General features: G+C 42.6%; 1 protein-coding gene across 2 annotated transcripts in view; it reads right to left on the bottom strand.

The window, feature by feature from the left end:
- CTTNBP2 (cortactin binding protein 2) overlaps positions 1–20,529 on the bottom strand; it is a 119,444-nt gene that overhangs the window by 82,802 nt on the left and 16,113 nt on the right. For both annotated transcript variants that reach the window (XM_081928917.1, XM_081928916.1), the window contains exon 2: positions 19,516–19,623. In XM_081928917.1, coding sequence (XP_081785043.1) covers positions 19,516–19,623 — 108 coding nt within the window. The remainder of the gene's footprint in view (positions 1–19,515; positions 19,624–20,529) is intronic.

The following is a 20,529-nucleotide window of genomic DNA, read 5'->3' as shown; positions in this document are numbered from 1 at the left end:
ACAAAAGAGTGGCGAAAGCTGTACTGGGATGCAATCTCAAAAATGATAGAATGATCTCGATACGAATCCAAGGCAGGCCTTTTAACATCACAGTAATCCAAGTTTATGCACCAACCACTGGTGCTGAAGAAACTGAAATTGACCAGTTCTATGAAGACTTACAACACCTTATAGAAATGACACCAAAGAAGGATGTTCTTCTCATTATAGGGGTTAGAAGAATGCTAAAGAAGAATGCTAAAGTAGGGAGTCAAGAGATAAAAGGAACAACTGGCAAGTTTGGCCTTCGAGTTCAAAATGAAGCAGGGCAAAGGCTAATAGAGTTCTACCAAGAGAACAAGCTGGTCATCACAAACACTCTTTTCCAATAACACAAGAGACGACTCTACACATGGACATCACCAGATGGGCAGCACTGAAATCAGATTGATAATATTCTCTGCAGCCAAAGATGGAGAAACTCTATACAGTCAGCAAAAACAAGACCTGGAGCGGACTGTGGCTCAGATCATCAGCTTCTTATAGCAAAATTCAAGCTTAAACTGAAGAAAGTAGGAAAAACCACTGTGCCGGTAAGATACAATCTAAGTCAAATCCCTTATGAATATACAGTGGAAGTGAGGAACAGGTTTAAGGATTTAGATTTGGTGGACAGATTGCCTGAAGAACTATGGATGGAGGCTCGTAACATTATACAGGAGGCAGCAACTAAAACCATCCCAATGAAAAGGAAATGCAAGAAAGCAAAGTGGCTGTCTAACGAGGCCTTACAAATAGCGGGGGAGAGAAGGCAAGCAAAATGCGAGGGAGATAGTGAAAGATACAGGAAATTGAATGCAGATTTCCAAAAAATAGCAAGGAGAGACAAGAAGGCCTTCTTAACCGAGCAATGCAAAGAAATAGAGGAAAACAATAGAATGGGAAAAACCAGAGATCTGTTCAAGAAAATTGGAGATATGAAAGGAACATTTCGTACAAAGATTAAAGAACCTTTTAATGAGGGTGAAAGAGGAGAGCGCAAAATATAGTCTGAAGCTCAACATCAAAAAAACGAAGATCATGGCCACTGGTCCCATCATCTCCTGGCAAATAGAAGGGGAAGAATTAGAGGCAGTGAGAGATTTTACTTTCTTGGGCTCCATGATCACTGCAGATGGTGACAGCAGTCATGAAATTAAAAGACGCCTGCTCCTTGGGAGAAAGGCGATGGCAAACCTAGGCAGCATATTAAAAAGCAGAGACATTACCTTGCCAACAAAGGTCTGTATAGTTAAAGCCATGGTTTTCCCAGTAATAATGTATGGAAGTGAGAGCTGGGCCATAAAGAAGGCTGATTGACGAAGAATTGATGCTTTTTAATTATGGTGCTCCATGGACTGCAAGAAGATCAAACGCATCAATTCTTAAGGAAATCAGCCCTGAGTGCTCACTGGAAGGACAGATTGTGAAGCTGAGGCTCCAATACTTTGGCCACCTCATGAGAAGACTCCCTGGAAAAGACCCTGATGTTGGGAAAGATTGAGGTGATGTTGAGAAAGATTGAGGACGAGATGGTTGGGCAGTGTTCTTGAAGCCACAAACATGAGTCTGACCATAGGCGCCGACTCCATGGGGCTTGAGGGGGCCCGAGCCCCCTCAAAAATTCGTTTGGGGGGCTCCGCCCCCCCAATAATCTCCGGCGCCCCTCCAGCAGAGCGCCATCGCCGCCCCTCCCCCAGCCCAAAATGCACAGGGAGGGGCGGGCTGCATGCCTCCTGCCCTCCCTCCCGAGCAAAAGCTCCACCCAATTTCCTTTGGAGCTGATTAATAGGCGCAGCACGCTCTCCCCTATTCGCTCACGAGGAGGCGGCGCCACTTTATTTGCATATTCATGAGCTTATTTATTATTCATGAGCTTTCCCGGCCCCCCCCCCCCAATATTTTTTATAAGTCCGCGTCCCTGAGTCTGACCAAACTGCGGGAGGCAGTGGAAGAGAGGAGTGCCTGGCGTGCTCTGGTCCATGGGGCCACGAAGAGTCGGACACGACTAAACGACTAAACAACAACAACAAGGCCAGTAAAGAAACTAAGATTAAGAAACTGACAAGAAAAATGATCTGAAACCATAAACTTGTTAATGCTTATAAAATAAACTTGTTTATTTGGTTTAATGTTAACAACTCTCTGGACTCCATGTGTACCCGAGAGAAACGGGTTGGTGGCAGCAGGGAAGCAATCACAGTGGTGGCACAGGGATCAATATACTGTCAAACGTCTGGGGACCCTGTGTGATCGCCAAAGTGCCCTCCATTGGTTTGGGACAATTCTCACCTTCCACATACAGCATCACCAACGAAGAGGGTTGATAGGAATTATAGTGTGGCAACTTCTGGTGGGTACCAGGTTAAGGAGTTGGGCTTGTCTCTTCTTCCCTCCAACACATAGACATTCAAAGCACTCAGCTCTGAAGATCAGAAATTGCTGTGTTGCTGTGTTTTTTTTTTAATAAATTCCCTCCTCACTCCCACATCTTAAAGTCTGCTCTTATAAATAAAAGTTATATGAGTTGAGCAGAGTTTTTGCATATTAAACTGATAATGCAGACACCCATCTGAAAAACATTATGTCAGAATAGAACATCGCCTTTTGCCATAAGGATTTACAAGCTGGAGATGGGAATCCTTCCTGTTCACAGATCTTTCCAATAAAATTTGTGCAGATTTTGCATTCCTATCTGGAGTTTTGATCATAGAAGTTGAAACGTTCCTCAAATACATTGGCCAAAAAGATCTCAAAACAGGCAAGCGGAACTAGAGCCCATGGTTTTAGGGAATCTGGAAGAAGCTGTGGCAAGCTTCAAGCTCTCGTATTTTATCTCTCCTCACCCAATTCTTTTGTGCATGAGGAGAGTAAAATTTTCCTATTTCACTTTAACACAAAAGAGAGCTCCACTTTATGTCCAAACCCAGAGAACGGTGGCTTGCTTCAATTAAAGTTAGTTGAAGCCAATAAGGAACAATAAGGGAGTGTGCATGACAACTTGCCCGCAACTTCTCCTTATTCAACCAAATCCATGGTTTAGTTTTAAATCAGGGTTTCCCAAACTTGGGTCTCCAGCTGCTTTTGGACTGCAATGACGATCATCTCTGACCCCTGGTCTTGCTAGCTAAGGATGATGGGAGTTGTAGTCTGAAAAATAGCTGGAGACCCCAGTTTGGGAAACCCTGTTTTAACCGATTGTCTGAACTAGGCCTTTAGATTCAGTTAGGTAGCCGTGCTGGTCCGGCGCAGTAGAAATAAATTTTAAAAAAATAAAAAAATTGTCCAGTAGCATCTTAGAGACCAACTAAATTTGTTCTGAGTATAAGTTTTCATGTGCATGCACACGAAAGAAGTGTATCTGAAGAAGTGTGCATGCACCCGGAAGCTTATACCCAAAACAAACCTAGTTGGTCTCTAAGGTGCTACTGGACAATTTTTTAATTTATTTGAACTAGGCCTTATACTGTTATCTCAAAACATTTTCTCCAGATGAGGCTAAGTCAACAAACTTTTACAGATGAAGCAATGGAATGAAGCTGGGTTTTTTGTTGTTGAAGAAAATATATCTCTAAGATAGCCAACCAAAGATTTCAACTAGGTTGCAGTTTTCCAGTTGCAATTGAAACACTAACTCAATTGATTAATATATTTTATTTTAAAATGTACGTTCCTTAAGGGAAGAGTCCCCCCCCCAAAAAAACTATTTTCAATATGAAAATATTGAAAACTTTAAGTTCCTCTTTCAAGATCCACAAATGAATGTTTTAACAAACTGATTTCCATAGCAACAAACTGTTGCTACAAACAGGCAATCACGACAACTGGCAAATTGAGGTTGCCAAAGAAAAATATCGAGGTTGCCAAAGAAAAATATTCTGTTCCAACATGTGTTGTTGTTGTTGTTGTTGTTGAAGTAGAAGGATTAATAACAATAATCAGACATTTGCTCTTGTTTTGTTTTTCTGTGAGATCTTTTGTAATATAATAATTATTAAGTAATAAGTTATTATCATAAGTAATGTAATACTTTTGCCTTCTGTGGTAGGCTTAAACTCACTGGTCCAATGACCTCATAGGCTCACGGCATGTTAGACTTCAGTCACCATCCAAAATCCTGCCAGGTCCTGACAAATTGTAGATTGCAGCTGTGGAGTTCTGGGTAAACAGAAGCTGCTTCATTGATTCCAATGACAGATTGTTCTGTGTGCGTAATCTGCATGCAACACTCTCTAATACTGAAATGAGAGAAGAACCCAAACTGTGCATGTGCCCTGGAGCATCTCAACTAGCCAAAGTCCCATATTCAGGGGCCAGCAAACTTTTTCAGCAGGGGGCCGGTCCACTGTCCCTCAGACCTTGTGGGTCTATATTTTGGGGGGTGGGGTTGAACCAATTCCTATGCCCCACAAATAACCCAGAGATGCATTTTAAATAAAAGCACACATTCTACTCATGTAAAAACATGCTGATTCCCGGACCGTCTGTGGGCCGGATTGAGAAGGCGATTGGGCCAGATCCAGACCCTGGGCCTTAGTTTGCCTACCCATGGTGTAGGTATTAATATAACCTGGCATGAATACAAAGACTGCAAAAGATGTTAGACTCTTTCTAACACAAACCATAAGCATTCTAAAGCACCACACACACACACACACCCCAGTTTGGTTGGCCACAATCAAGCAGCATTATTTAAATTACATATGGGAGATTGTATGCAAATAGCTCTCCAGCCCTTCAGGGTCAAGATGCAACATAGATCTGCCTGAGCTGTGCTGAGGGAAGCACTGAGGGAAGACACTGGAGTATGATGGAATAAATAAGAAACAAAAAATATTTCACAGGTCTAAGTTATTTAGTGGGATTCCAGATGGTGAGCAAGAACACAGGGGAGTGAAAGACTGACTTTCTCAAGCACTAATTACTAAACAGAAGGTAGTCCTTCCATTGAGAATCATGAAGAGCTAATTCAGTGAATAATGCAACATAAAAAAGATTACATTGTCACATTCTAATGAATCCATAATGATCACTACTTACTTGGTTTAAATTGACTATTGCCATTGCAAGTTTAAAACCAGCTAATCACCTGGTCATCTAAGGTATGAATGGCTTCCTGGGCAAACAGAGATTAATTTTTTGCAAAAGTTGGGTGTCTTCTTTGTTTTAGGCAGTGGTGGCGAATATGGGTAAGTGAGCTAGCAAATATCATGGGAAATATTTGCAAGAAATGTCCTCCCGCTGTCGTTAATAGCAAAATCAGGTGATGAGTGCCAAGACAAATGAAGGCAAAATGAAACCATTGAGAAGGAAATGAAAGCATCAGCATGCTCAGGGGAACCCCAGGATTTGCAGAAATACAAAGAAAATCTGGAAAAGGCAAAATCGTTGAGGAAAATAAAAATGGAAAAGGGGGTAGTGATTTCAGCATGGAATGGCTTGCTGAAGGAGGATGTGGATGGCTGGAACCATGAACAAGAATACTCCAATATAAGGAGGTGGAAATAATACATCACAACATTTTGTTGCAGATCTCATTTGTCTTTATTTATCAGCAGGATCTCAACCATTATGCAGGCATTCATTATGGCAAGGATTTTATGGATTGGAAGCTGATGCTAATTTGAAAAAGCTAACGTATTATAAGCGACTATGGTCATGGCCCCACTGTTCAAGCCAAAACCGGGGCTTGACTTTGTGGTTTTAACCAATCCATCTTTGTTCAGATAAAAGAAATGCCAAAAGAATGAAGCCATTATAAACAAAGAGGCAACTTCACTTGATTCGTTTGCTTGGATTACGAAAAACTCTCTTAAAAAAAAAAACTTTATTCCATTGCTCTGTACGTTAAAAGGCTTTTGCAAAGTGATTTGAAACAGGGAAATAAAAATATGCCCTTGATTTTTGTTGTAATCCTACTTCTCCCCTCTTCTCCTTGTCCTCCTAAAGGGGTGGAATGATCAACAGTTGAAACAGGGACTGGGATAAGTGGAAGGAGACACACGCACTGGCAACTGCTCAATGAGTTGGAGAGCCTTGTTAACCACAGGACTTGGCAAGGACTTGCAAATGCTTGGCAGCAGGGCCCACTGCAACCCCTGAAGGTCAATTAAAAGTGAACCTACTTATTGTCTGCAACCTGATTAGAATTTAAAGTCATCAAGTCTTGCCCCGGGGAGCCAAGTACTTGTGACCACTATACTCAGCTCTACTGTTCTAACAGAGACTGCAGGCAACAGAGTAAGAAGTTTAACTAAGGTGATATTATGAGACCACCTGCTACCTAAATACTAGTTACTGTGAAAAGCTACGTTCATGGAGAACGGCGTGAGCTTCTATCCTCCCCCTTGCAGGGTAAGTTATTGCAGTAAGGATCTGTTTCTGACATGATGTTTCCTCGCCTTGTTTGCATTACAAGAACACAGCCTGAAACTGGCTGCAGACACTCATGTTTCCTGATCTGCCCCAAGACTCCCAAAAGCAAGTATCTGGAGGCATATTGTTCTCTTACCCTCTGAATAAAGCATGACTTAGACTAAAGCGGCTGCCATGGTCTTACTGACACTAGTCTCCAAACAGCAAATCTCTCTTTAAAATAAAAATAAAAATGATGTATGAAGAGGATAAGCTAACAGCCAACTCTTGACAGCCAAGCTATGCCTCTTTTGTAACTGGGGGAGCCCTGCACCTCCTGGAAGTCTGTATTTTGCTCTGAATACCTTCCCCCTTTACCAGTTTTTCTGCTTGCTTGCTCTGCCTATCCTGACATCGTAAACCTGATTTCTCCAAAGACAGTCCAACACTTCTTAGCAGACTACTGTATACCCTAATCTTAAATTATCTCCACATTATCTCTGCTATGTAAGGAAGACTTGGCAAAGGTGATCCAGTGAGGTTCACAAGTATTGTCCAGATTAACTCTAAGCCAGGCATAGACAAACTCAGCCCTCCAGATGTTTTGGGACTACAATTCCCATCATCCCTGACCACTGGTCCTGTTAGCTAGGGATCATGGGAGTTGTAGGCCAAAAACATCTGGAAGGCAAAGTTTGCCTAGGCCTGCTCTAGGCCATTCCGACCTTAGCCACTAGGGTTGCAACTAATAGGGCTTCTGTTTCCCCATCACTGCTTCTCCATGTCAGGAAAAGCTACACCTGCTGAATATCTACTTGACAAAACGGTACTAAGAGCACAAGTAAGAAAACTAAAGCAGTGGTGATCTGCTATTCACCACACCATATTGGCAACCTAGCTTAAAATGTCAGCAGTTCCATTTTTATTATTATTTAGAGCACTTATGAGTCTGGCACTCAACAGTGAGGTGCATTCGGACACTGAAATTACATTGTTCTTCCTGAGATAGCAAACCTTAAAGCAATACTTTCGAGCTGCTCTCCTGATATCATGTTTTCTTGGAAAGCAATTTAGACCTGCACTGCAGAGAGCACTGAAGATAAACACTAATTTATGTGTACAGTATTCATCTGAAGTGGAAAGGTTTACATGCGTGCCTGACATTTCAGGAGAAGAATTGCCAACGTTCTCTCAACCCACTATAAAGTGTACATATAAAACCTCATGACACCAAACTGAGTATATGTTACTTACCGCCTTAGGTTGGTTGCTGTGGCAAACTACACAGTCTGTAGTTCTGTATTCCAGAGGGGGAAGATACAACAGGAAAGACATAAAACACTGGTCCTGGTACAACTGTACTGGCTGCCGATTAGTTTCCAGGCCCACTTGAAAGTGCTGGTGTTGGCCTAGAAAGCTTTACATGGCTCAGGACCTCAATACCTTAAGGATTGCCTCTCCCCAAATGAACCGCCCCAGACCCTGCTCTTATCATTTGAGGCCCTTCTCTATGTTCCCCATCCTGGAGTGGTTTAGAGGCTGGCAACAAGAGAGCAGGCTCCCCGATTGTGGAATGCTCTCCCCAGAGAGGCTCGCCTGGCACCACCATTGCACATCTTTAGGCTCCAGACAAAAACATTCCTCTTTACCCAGGCCTATGGTTATTTAATAATAACCTGTGAAAGTGTGGGCGAGAGGAGTGTTATTATGATGACTATTTTATTATTAGGCTGCCTGCCAGTATGCGTTTTATTATGTTTTTATCATTGATATGTTTTTCATATTGTATACCATCCTGGGATCTTTTGATAAAGGATAGTATACAAATTGTAATAGTAATAATAATAATAATAATAATAATAATAATAATAATAATAATGCAATACAGTGGTACCTCAGGTTACAGAATCCGCTAACCCAGAAATAGTACCTCGGGTTAAGAACTTTGCTTCAGGATGAGAACGGAAATCGTGCAGCGGCAGCGGGAGGCCTCATTAGCTAAAGTGGTACCTCAGGTTAAGAACAGTTTCAGGTTAAGAATGGACGTCCGGAACGAATTAAGTTTTTAACCCACTGTAGTTCTGTATTCTTTTAATGGTGAGAGAGTTATCATTCCCACAAGCAGATGCTGAAAAGCAGTAGTACCTACCGTATTTTTTGCTCTATAAGACTCACTTTTCCCCCTCCTAAAAAGTAAGGGGAAATGTGTGCGCGTGTTATGGAGCGAATGCAGGCTGCGCAGCTATCACAGAAGCCAGAACAGCAAGAGGGATTGCTGTTTTCACTGCGCAGCGATCCCTCTTGCTGTTCTGGCTTCTGAAATTCAGAATATATTTTTTCTTGTTTCCCCCCTCCAAAAACTAGGTGCGTCTTGTGGTCTGGTGCGTCTTATAGAGCGATAAATACGGTACTCGTCATCCCAGACACATTGGGTACGCTGCAATTGTCCAGCTGGAACACACTGGGAGTTCGCATAAAACAGGGGTAAGAAACACAGTATGCTCCAGATGTTGTTGGATTCCACCACTCATCGTGTGCAGCCAAGATGGCCAACAGTCAGAAATTATGGGAGCTGGAGTCCAGTAACATCAGGAGGGAACCTATGACTTAGTCCAACAACCAAGTCAGCCAGAGGCTTCTGGGAAGCAGAGCATGAAGGCAATAGTGCTCCCTTGCTAACTGACCACCCAGAAACTGGAATTCATGTCTACTGACTCTGAACCTGCAAGTTCCACCCCGCTGTCATGGCTAGAAGCCAGCGGTAGATCTGAGCTCCACAATTCCACCCCCTCTCCAGCAGCTAAATCCACTATCAACACATCTTGTGGCAGAAAATTCCACCAATCAAATGTGCTTTGTGTAAGGAAGTGCATAAAAAGTACAAACCTTGGAACTTCTACCGATCAATTTTAGTGGATGACCCAAAGTTCCGGCACTGTACCAGAAAAAAATGTCTATTTATATCATGCCGTTTTATAAACCTAAATTATATTCCCATACTTTTATTCTAAGTTAAATAGCCACAGATATTTTCACTCAGAGAAAAGACGTCCGTGCCCATTTTGGTCTCCCTTCCCTGTACCTTTCCAAGGTCTACAAATTCCTTGGGGGGAGGGTGCAGCAGCCAAAACTATATACCGTATTTTTCGCTCTATAAGATGCACCAGACCATAAGACGCACCTAGTTTTTGGAGGAGGAAAACAAGAAAAAAATATTTCTGAATCCCAGAAGCCAGAACAGCAAGAGGGATCGCTGCGCAGCGAAAGCAATGATCCCTCTTGCTGTTCTGGCTTCTGGGATAGCTGTGCAGCCTGCCTTCACTCCATAAGACGCACACACATTTCTCCTTACTTTTTAGGAGGGAAAAAAGTGTGTCTTATAGAGCAAAAAATACGGTACACAGTATCCATGGCAGCATGGATAAGGGCCTTATTATGTTAACCATACTCTTCAGCATGGAATCTTCATCCTCATTATGCACTGACCAGGCAATTCTATGCATGTCTTCTCAGAAGAAAGCCCCACTTAGTTCAGTGGTACATACTCCCAGGTATAGAATTGCAACCTGTGTTCACTTAGCCATCATGGCCTGAAGGTCTTTTCCCCAGTCAGTCGCTACCAATTTAGGGATAATGCTACAAACTATAGGTTGGATCTAGACTTACAGCACAAGCCTAACCATGTCTACTCAGAAGTACATCCTATTGAATTTGATAGGGATTACTCCCAGCTAAGTGTGGTTAGGTTGAAGTACAACTAACGTAGGCTGCCAACCTAACATAGGGTGGTATTCAATTAAATTTTACTCAGCATAGACCCACTGAAATTAATGGTCCTTAGTCATGTTCATTTATTTCAATGAGTATACACTGAGTAAATCTTAGCTGACTACTGCCCCCAGAGTCTAGAATTTACCTCTGGTCAAATAATATTGCTGGCATAAAATGAGAGACAGATAGCAACATTGAGAAAAATGTTTAATATGCATAGCTATAAGTGCAAAGTTCCACATTTTGACTGCACAACCTTTTTCATTCACTGTGTGGTTTCCTTTGTCAAAGGGCAAAAGTGAGTTGTTGTGTGGGGCAAAGGCAAAGTTCATGCTGGCAAAAAGGCAGATTATATTACAGCAGGTGTCTTACAAACTTTGCTATAGAAAGTATGGCTTTATACTTGGGACATAGCATGTGGACAGTTTTCATGAAAGCTTCGTAAGATATATGGGCACATTTCCTTGCCTAAAACACCGCTCAGATTAGTTAAATGAAACTATACCACTATAAATGGCAAGTGTGGAAAGACTCAAAGTCTTCCCACCATTCTCTGTTTCAGGAAAAAAAATAAAAACTTGCTCCTGGAAGACTTTCACCCAAGGAAATAAAGTTGAGCCTTTTTACACTCACCAATTTTAAGCGCTTCTCCGTGCAAAACAAGGTTAAACATCCACAGCTGTGAAATGAACATAAATGAGTAACAGAGGGCATCCTCTGGATGCATAAGGTCTAGGTTCAACCTCCTGCATCTCTAGACAGGCCTGCAAAAGATTGTCAGTACAGACCAGAGGTGGGGAAACCTGTGGCTTTTCCTGTGGTTGTTTGCCTCCAGCTCCCATCAATCTCTGCCAACATGGGCTATGGTAAGAGATTATACTTCAGCAACATCTAAAAGGCTGTAGGTTAACGGCCTTAGGTAGACAACAGTGGCTGAGACAGCTTTTAAGGTTGGTGACGCTGAGCCAGGAAATGACGCTTTCTTTCTCCGACAGCTGTCTCGGTCTCATCGCAACGGACTGGCCAAGACAAAGGGGGGGGGGGGGGGAAAGCTGTTCGGAAATCTAGGTGACCTTGAGATGTTCTTCTGTGCCTGAGGAGCTTTTTCCATAAAAGCAATTACCAACTGCAGTGAAAGCAGTTGCTTTAATATATTCATGGAGCCTGGAGCTATCCTATCAGAGAGCTTACAAATGCCCACTGCAAGGGTTCCTAGGAAAGGGAGAAAGTTTCCAAGATACAACGGTCCACACAACAATACATATTTATTTATTTATTGTTGAATTTGCATCCCTCCTTTCCTCCAAGAACTTCAAGATGGTGTACATCAGGGGTAGACAACCTAAGGCCCGGAGGCTGGATGCGGCCCAATCGCCTTCTCAATCTGGCCCGCAGACTGTCTGGAAATCAGCGTGTTTTTACATGAGTAAAATGTGTCCTTTTTATTTAAAATGCATCTCTGGGTTATTTGGGGGGGCATAGGAATTCATTCATCCCCCCAAAAAAATAGTCTGGCCCACCACATGGTCTGAGGGGTGGTGGACCAGCCCACGGCTGACAAAGGTTGCTGACCCCTGGTGTACATAACCCTCTGTGTCTGACAGATTGTGACTGGTTTAAAGTTTTGCAGTGAGCTTCATGGCTGAGTGGAGATATGAACTCTAGTTTCCCACATCCTAGTCCAACAATCTAACCACTACGTCATATTGGCTCTCCTTTGAGAGCTCCTATAGCTCCCGGAGGCAAGGACTTGCTTGGTGCCATTCTACCGAACTACATTAGAATTCACGCACAGGTTTTCTTTGCAAATCTATCTTGTTTTCGAACAAGCCTATCTGCATAGGGGGAGCCATCAGACTTTCTCTTTATTGCTGGTTCGATTTCTAGCTACTAAATAAGCTGAACCAAGGTCAATGTACTCAAATGCACAGGCAACAGGACACTTCTCAGGTGAGAGCTTTCAATTTTAGAAATCGAACAAAAAAATTGCCAAGTAATTTCCCTTGGTGGTTGCTGTAACCTTTTTAGAACTCAATTCTACTTTTGAGCCGTTTCCTGAGAGATTGCTTTTCAGTTTGAGTTTTGGCAGAAATCTGTTCTGTGCACACGCCATGCATTTTAACAGCTTAGGCTCGTTCAAAAAACAACCGAAGCAGGCATAATTGCAATTAACAACAAATCCGCCTGCTGTGGGAAAACATAATTATTGACAAGGTGGCCAAAGTTGTCTAACATCTTTGGTATCTTTAAGGGAGAGGGGCAAATTAAGACGCAATATTATGGGCCAATGGTATTGCTCCAGTGATCACGTGTGTGGTATACTTTGATACGAAGAATGGGGTCAATTCTGGCAATGCACTTTCTACTCCCACCCATGCGCCTCACAATTTTCACAGTTGCTAAAATGTAGCATGTTAGCCAGAAGATTGTGGCTGCAGTTTGCAGCAGCTTCCAAGATAATGGATGCATATTTTCCAGCCTCCATGATTACCTAAGTTGTCACTGGTTAAGACTGGCAAGGGAACAATCAGTGCCAGTGTGGTGTTGTGGCTAGAGTGTCAGACTAGGACCTCATAGACCAGGCTTCAAATGCCTGCTTGCTCAATGGATGACTTTGGGCCAGTCATTGCCTCTTAGCCTAACCTACCTCACAGGGTTGTTGTGGAGATTAAATGACATGAGGGGGAACCATGTACACCACCTTGAGCTCATTGGAGGAAAATGTGAGTTGCGCCTAGAGGCCCCTAGGACCCACCCCGAAAATAACTTCACTCGGACACATATTTTAGTTTTAAGTTTTTCGGCAAATTTTTGGCCACAACTTTATTGAATTACAATTTTGTGAGCGGTATTGGCTTAGGCATTGACTCCCGACTATAACTGACTCCATCTCTCTGGGTGGCAGTTGAAAGGGGTAAACCAAACGAGGGAGCAACGTTGATGTGGACCAACCAAAGCTCACCCCAGGGTTCCTGTGGTCCTGGCATGGCCCTAGCCCTTCAAGCGGGCTTTGGACAAGATCCAGGACCCCCAGCTTCCTTTAACGGAATACCCCGTTCCTAGAGGGGCAGGTGATGGCCACACCTCCCCTCCCCACAATCCAACCGGGCCAGTGCCTAACCGCCACTTTACAAGTTGTGACGATTGCTAAGGGGTAGGCAAAAACCAAGTGGCTAGAGCCAATTGGAAAAAAAATCCTACCCAGCCCCTGTTCCAAAACAGGTGATCCAAACCAAAGCAAGGCAGATGAAACTGCCTAACTCTAGGGAGGGAGAGTGGGTGTTCGGCAGTGTGACGTGAGTGCCCCTACTTCCGTCACGCTGCCGCTTTTAAAGCCCCTTGGATCATGCCACCCTCTGGGGATTGGCTAAAACAGCCTGGCGTGATCCAGGGGCTGTGGCCAGGGCTTTTGCTACTTCCCCCCACCCATTCTACCCCTATGGGGTAAGTCCCAGGCAGTGGCGTAGCGTGGGGGTGTGGGGGGGCCGGCCGTACCAGGCGCAACATCTGGGGGTTAGGGTTAGGGGGCGCAAATCCACGGTTTAGGGGGCGCAAATTACTTGCCTTGCCCCGGGTGCTGACAACCCACGCTACACCACTGGTCCCAGGCGCCCAGGCGCAACCAGGACCCTCCAATAGGAGGATCCCATATATAAATGCAATGAAAAGTTCTTTCAAGCTAAGGGAAGACTTGTTTCTGTGACTGCATTCTGGTTCACAAACTATGGTTTGTAGGAAACCTGCATTATCAGTATTGGACAAACTTCTGGATATAATTATGGTGTTAAAAATTAAAATGTATGCCTTTACCCTTCCAAGGTAGGGCTGTCTCTGTGGATCATTTTCATGCATGCACCCTAAACTGCTATATTGTGGTCAGTATCATTTCAGGACTAACCAGAGATTCTGCAGCAGCGTTGACCTACAAGTTTCTTAGTTCTGATAAAGCGTGGTCTCTGTTATCTCTGTTTATGATATTAGATTCTGCTTTGTTATGCAAGGCAAACCCTGAACATGCTGTGGATGAACCTAGATACCAATATTATGGACAGAAGGCATATGATGAAAAACTAACCTAAATAAAGAGAACATGAAAACTTAATTCAATAGTCCCATTATTTGTACCACTACAGACATAAAACATTTTTTCCCCTGCCAAATCTCTTTCTACCAGTTCTATCAAAAATTTTCTAGTTCATATGGCACTTAAAACTAAACATAATGCAAGCTAGTTGTAAAACACAGAGCATACCATATACAGAGAGAGCATATTGTATACACACAATGTCTTATGTATACAGTCCGTTTTTCACTTACAGATCCCTAGTTCACTCTGAAAGTTATACACATGTCACATCAGAGAAACATAGCCAAATATGGAACACACTGCATTTGTTAAAGACCATCTTTATCCTTCTGTACAAAGCTGAATCAGCACTGTAACAGTTCAGATTAATTTTTAACAGTTGTTTGTCTTTTTAAGGCTATATTCTCAGCAAGAGATCCTCCTGCCGACTTTTATAGCCTCTAAACCTGCAATTCTGATTCGGATCTCTAAACCGTCAAAAGGCTTAGTTTTAATATCTGCTCAGCTACTTCAGATCTGATCTTCAGAAGTCTTTATTTCCCAGTATCTTAACTCACAGCTTGCTTGCATTTTTTTTTTTAAAGCGTTATCATTCACATCCAGTTATCTTGACTGGTTTCCAGTCTGTTCCAATTCAAGACAGTAAATTTTATTAGAGAATCTAGTGTAAGGGGGGGGGGAATCTAGGGTCCAAAAAAGGAGATTCTTGACACATACACACAATGCCATAATTCAGATGGCAAGATGGAAGCACAACTGTGAATAAAACATGGATTAAGCTGTGGAGATGTGCGTACAAATCTACACATGCATTTGAATCCTCACTTGGGCTCCACTGGATCGGCTGGATACACTTTTTGATGCAAATATGAAAGCACATCCCCATCTGGAACCACAAGCTATTGAGCATGACTAACGCTGAATTGGAGCCATGAAGATTTAAACTTCTTTGTCTTTCTTGTTTATGAACGGCTTTATTATTTTTCTCCTCAGCACTACGTATTACCTTCTAAAAATCAGATTCTCATTTCCAAAAGGCAATAGACACTGAAGTCTGCTTTTAAACACTCCCCTGGTGTTAACTTTGCAATAAATATCAAATCAGGTGACTTCCTAGAACTTGAAATGAATTATTCTAAGCTCAAGTGCTTCCATATATTAAAAAAGTATCCAGAGCAATCTTTCTCCTCTATTTCTAATTATCTGCATGGCAGAGCATGAGGTGAAATCTAAATTTATTTTCATAGGCGAATAATCGTTTACCACCTGCAGTGTTTTAAAAAGGGAGAAGAGAAATTGGAAATGAAAAAGCAACAACCTAAACAAACAGTCTGAGCTAAAATGGATATTAAAAACTTGAGCAGCTAAGGACTTAGATAAACATCAAAACATCTAGTACCATAAGCAAATAGCACTTCGTTGTGGAGGGATCCCATAGAGAACAGAAGAGTCCAGGTTATACACATAATTTTGGGGTCTTCCTAAAAATCTAGGTGTCTTTCCAGCCTATTGATACTCAGTACCATGGGAGGGTGGGCTTGGCTTCTGTTATACACTACTGCAGGCGTGTGCCCACAGATATTGTTCGGACTACAACCCCCATTATCTCTCTGGATTGGCCATGATGGCCAGAGCTTGTAGGAGTTGCAGTCCAACATCTGGACTGCCTATCTCTACTGTACAGGGATTATTCTGTGAACAGCTGCTGAGACCACAGTGAACTTGATCAAGCTCTCAAAATGTTACTGCATGTGAACATCTACCAGCATGAAAGATGTATGTTTAAATCTTCACATAGACAGAAGCTAATGAATTAAATGTGAGGGCAACAAGTTCTCCAAACATCTATGAATCTTTGGACTGATGGAGGACTGTACGGGACTAATGGACCACTCTGTAATGTTAATACCCAATCCAGGACTTGGCATTGTTAGAAACGGGTCCTGAACTAATCACAGCTGGTTAATAATATAGTTGAACATTTAATAACATCTAAATTGCAACATGGTTTGTAAACGTTTGAATAAACAACAATGCATTTGTTCGTGTTGCTATAAAAGGTGGGATATAAGAATTAATCACAATAATAAAATATGTAACAAGTATACTATGCACTCCTGCTGCTAATAAAAACCACATTTCGCATGTTTTCAAATGTGATTTGGAAAATGTCTTATTGGTGCGTGTGCCTTTCCCCACCCAAATAAACTCCACACAAACTTTGATGCTTGTAATTTTTGAATGTTTTTTTAAAAAAACTTTAGATCTAAAGTTCACAGAATACAGGAGAGAGCTCCTGATATGTACAGGAATTTGTTAGGAGTTGTATAAGCTGCTCTCTGCCCCCATTACATCCACAGTGGATACGATCCATGTGTGAGAGAAAAAAGAGAATAATACACAACACAATGGGCAAAAAGGAATTGAAGGGCTGGGGAAATCTAGCATATTATTTTTACTATCTAATTCTATTTTCATCACACCTTTCCTCACAGGCACTTAAGGCTGCATGCATGGCTCTTCTCCCACTCATTTTATCTTCAAAACACCTCATGAGGTAAATTAGGCTGTCTGGTGTCTGGCCCACGGTGTCTGGCCCACGGTGATCCAACAAACTTTATGGGCTGAGTGGGGATTTGAATTCCGGATTTGGTTTGACAATCTACCCTCAATACCATATCACACTGGCTTCTGGTCAAGCTTTGCTTGACATAACCATGCTAGTAAATCCTCAAAGCTCATCAGTGTGCAAAAATATTTACTAGCCCAGCTGATCTAAACATACCTGTCTTAGTCACTTGTGGAACAATATTGATTCAAGGAAAATCAACAACCACCCATCCCACAGTCCATTTCACCTGGTCGCATTTAGGCAATGTTTTACTTGTCATCTGCTACCACCAGAGAACTGCTGCCATGAATAACAAACTGTGATGGATCAATATTTTAACGCTACTCATTTTATATAAACTGCCAGGCTCAGTTTTGGCTGGGTTCATGCACTTAATTTTGAGTAAAAACAACTACAAGTCTTGTGGCGTCTTAAAAGACTCACAAATTTAGAATGACATTGCTGTCTCTCTTTGGAGTTCTTCAGCTCCAGGAGGGCCATTTAAAAGTAATTTGCAGTGTGTCCTGAATGGTTCTCCCACTGGCTTTTGAATATTGCCATTTCTGATGCCAGGTTGGTGTCTATTTATTCTTCTGCATAGAGACTAGCCTGCTTGTTCTATGGAGAATGCAGAAGGGCATTGCTGGCGGATGATGGCATATATTACATTGGAAGATGAATGAACCCGATACCACGAATGGCATTATTAGGTCTTCTAATACTTGTTGCCAGTGTAGGTATGTGGACAGAGCTGGCGTCTAGATCTATCACAGGAGCTGTCCCTGTGTCCATAACTTTGTTATATGCCCCGCTGTTACTGGTGAGTAGCTATTTAAGGTGTGGGATCTGTCAGTAAGGAAGTACAAGGCCTACTATTCAAGGCCTGTGACTTGGAAATGCCATTGTTCAGAATGGACTATAGAGCATAGGTGATAAGTTTGAGTAGCTTCCGCTGGGAACTTTAAGTGACAAGTGGTGTCCTGTCATTTTATTCTTCTAGGTGTGTCCTGTAGCAGATTATTACTAGTAGTCTGACCTGGTTGGTTTGTTTATTTATCTGGCATGTAAACTATAGTGCACAAAAGTTAATGCAATAAAAATCTATAAGTCTTTACGAGTGCCACTAGACTCTGTTATTTTTGCTGCAAAAGGCTAATATGGCTGGACTTTGGGGGAGTAATTCGGAGTAATTCCTTTCTTGGAATCAAAGCTTAGGGACACTGGATTTTTCATGCTTCGGTGCTCTTTATCCACAGCGTTCAATACTACAAAATCTGTCTAGCCTGCTTAGTGTAACATTATATAGCCTGTAAAGGAGGACAGGAAAATCCCAGCAACGTATAGAAGAGAGAGAAAATGACTACGTGTCATATTGGGTAGTTTCCCCCTCCATTATTTTCTCCTTAAATTAACACAAAGTGTGTGGGAGGGAACTCTAACGAGATTTGCAATCTCTCAGCCTTTCAAACCAGTAACAATGCAAAACATGTAGGGACTTAAGGCCAGTGGCGTAGCGTGGGGGGTGCAGGGGGGGCGGCCGCACTGGGCGCAACATCTGGGGGTTAGGGTTAGGGGGCGCAAATCCACGGGTTAGGGGGTGCAAATTACTTGCCTTGCCCCGGGTGCTGACAACCCACGCTACGCCACTGCTTAAGGCTAAATATTTTACAGCCACAAAGTGCAAGATTCCCCTAGGAAGTGATGTATTAGAAAGAAACACATCTCTTCTGGTATCTAAGCACTAATATTCTCTTTGAGAACATCCTTTTGTGAAAGAAAGTTCATGTGGCTGCATTGTGTGACTCCTCACATCAGTTTATCAAGCAAGAGCTGCTTATAAATACCTTATTTCCCTCCAGTTACAGAAAATTAGCTTAAATATAGACCAGCCCAGTTGTGAAGTTGCAGGAATAAGCATGTTATCCAACTCCAGTTATCTACTATGATTATCTTAGTATTGGGTGAACTTCTTCACATTACTGTTTTTTCCACTATGTATGACTTTTCAAAGTTGGTACTAGCATGCTACTGATTTGTTTTATTTAAATATGCATACTCTGTGTGTGTGTGTGTGTGTGTGTGTGATAGATTTTCCTCCTACTTTTTAGGAGAATCTCCTTTGAACGTGGCAAAAATATCGTATACAATAGTACCTTGGAAGTCAAACGGAATCTGTTCTGTAAGTCCATTCGACTTCTAAAATGTTTGAAAACCAAAGCACAGCTTCTGATTGGCTGCAGGAAGCTCCAATCAGAAGCCACGGAAGCCCCGTTGGATGTTCAGCTTCCAAAAATAGTTCGCAAACCGGAACAGTCACTTCTGGGTTTGCAGTGTTTGGGAGCCAAAACGTTCAAAACTAAGCTGTTTGGAAACCAATGTACGACTGTAGTAACAAAACAAACACAATTTGGAATCGTCTCCTCAGGTGGCTTTGTTACATCTTTAGACACCAGGCAAAAACATTCCATTTTTCTCAGGCTTTTGGCTAATTAAGCCATCTGTGGCCTTTGAAACTGTGGGGTTTGTTTGTTTGTTACTATATTACGTATCCTTGGATGAAGAGCAGTATAGAAATAGTAGTAGTAGTAATAATAATAATAATAATAATAATAATAATAATTTTATTTTTCTTTACAGATGTAAAAGTTCTATATATTTAACAACAGGAACATACCCTTAAAGCTTCAATCACAAGATCTCGTGCTTCCAACTCCCCTTCCAGAACACTCAAGAGCATCCGCAGTTCTGATTTGCTGAGATTGTCCACATCAAACTCTCTTTTCTGCAAAATGAAGGAAAACCAATGATTAAAACAATGTACACAAGTCAGAAAGTCACCTAATGCAGCGGGAAAGTAAAAAAATAAATAAATGTGCCCATAGTTCTTTAATTTTAGTTTAAAGGCTTGATGCTTCCCAGGAGAATAGGAACAAATGTGTTTGCATCATGGCCAATAAGCACCAACACCAGCAGCCAGCATGGTGTTGCCAGCACGGTGTGTATTAGGGCTGGGTATCAGTTTCATAGCTTTTGACCTGGCAATATATCACAAATCATGATGTATGTTTGCGTGCTATGCAAAAATCACAGTGTGAGGAAAACCATGAAGCCAGCCAATGCCTCTACATAGCTCCATCCTTATTTCAGACATTATGATATCAGTATATTGCGATGTTTAGCTGGTGCTGTGTCGCAATGTTGAAAAGCAGAAAATGCAGTTGTACTTTGGAAGTCGAACACCTTGCGACTTGAACGTTTTGGCTCCCAAACGCCGCAAACCCACAAGTACCATATTTTTCGCCCCATAGGACGCACCGGCCCATAGGACGCACCTAGTTTTTTTTGGGGGGAAATAAAGAGAAAAAAAATTTCCCCCCCCAGGTGCGGGGCTGGGTCAGGGGAAGCCCGAGCTTCCCCTGACCCCAGCCCCCAGAACAGGCTGCTATCCGCTAGCCGTGGGAGAGCTGCACGACTTCACGCAGCTCTCCCACGGCTAGCGGAGCGCTGCGCGAAGCCCGAAGCTTGGGGCCTGCTGAGCTCAGCGCGGCCCAAGCTTCTGGGTGCAGGCAAGCTCTCCGCTAGCCGTGGGAGAGCTGTGTCTCCCACGGCTAGCGGATAGCTTCCTGAAGCCTGGAGAGCAAGAGGGGTTGGTGCGCATTCGCCCCATAGGACGCACACACATTTCCCC

This window comes from Podarcis melisellensis, assembly GCF_964234715.1.
Source record: "Podarcis melisellensis genome assembly, chromosome: 10".
NCBI lineage: Eukaryota > Metazoa > Chordata > Lepidosauria > Squamata > Lacertidae > Podarcis > Podarcis melisellensis.
Note: the sequence above shows the minus strand (reverse complement) of the source record. Positions and strands in the feature narration are given on the sequence as shown.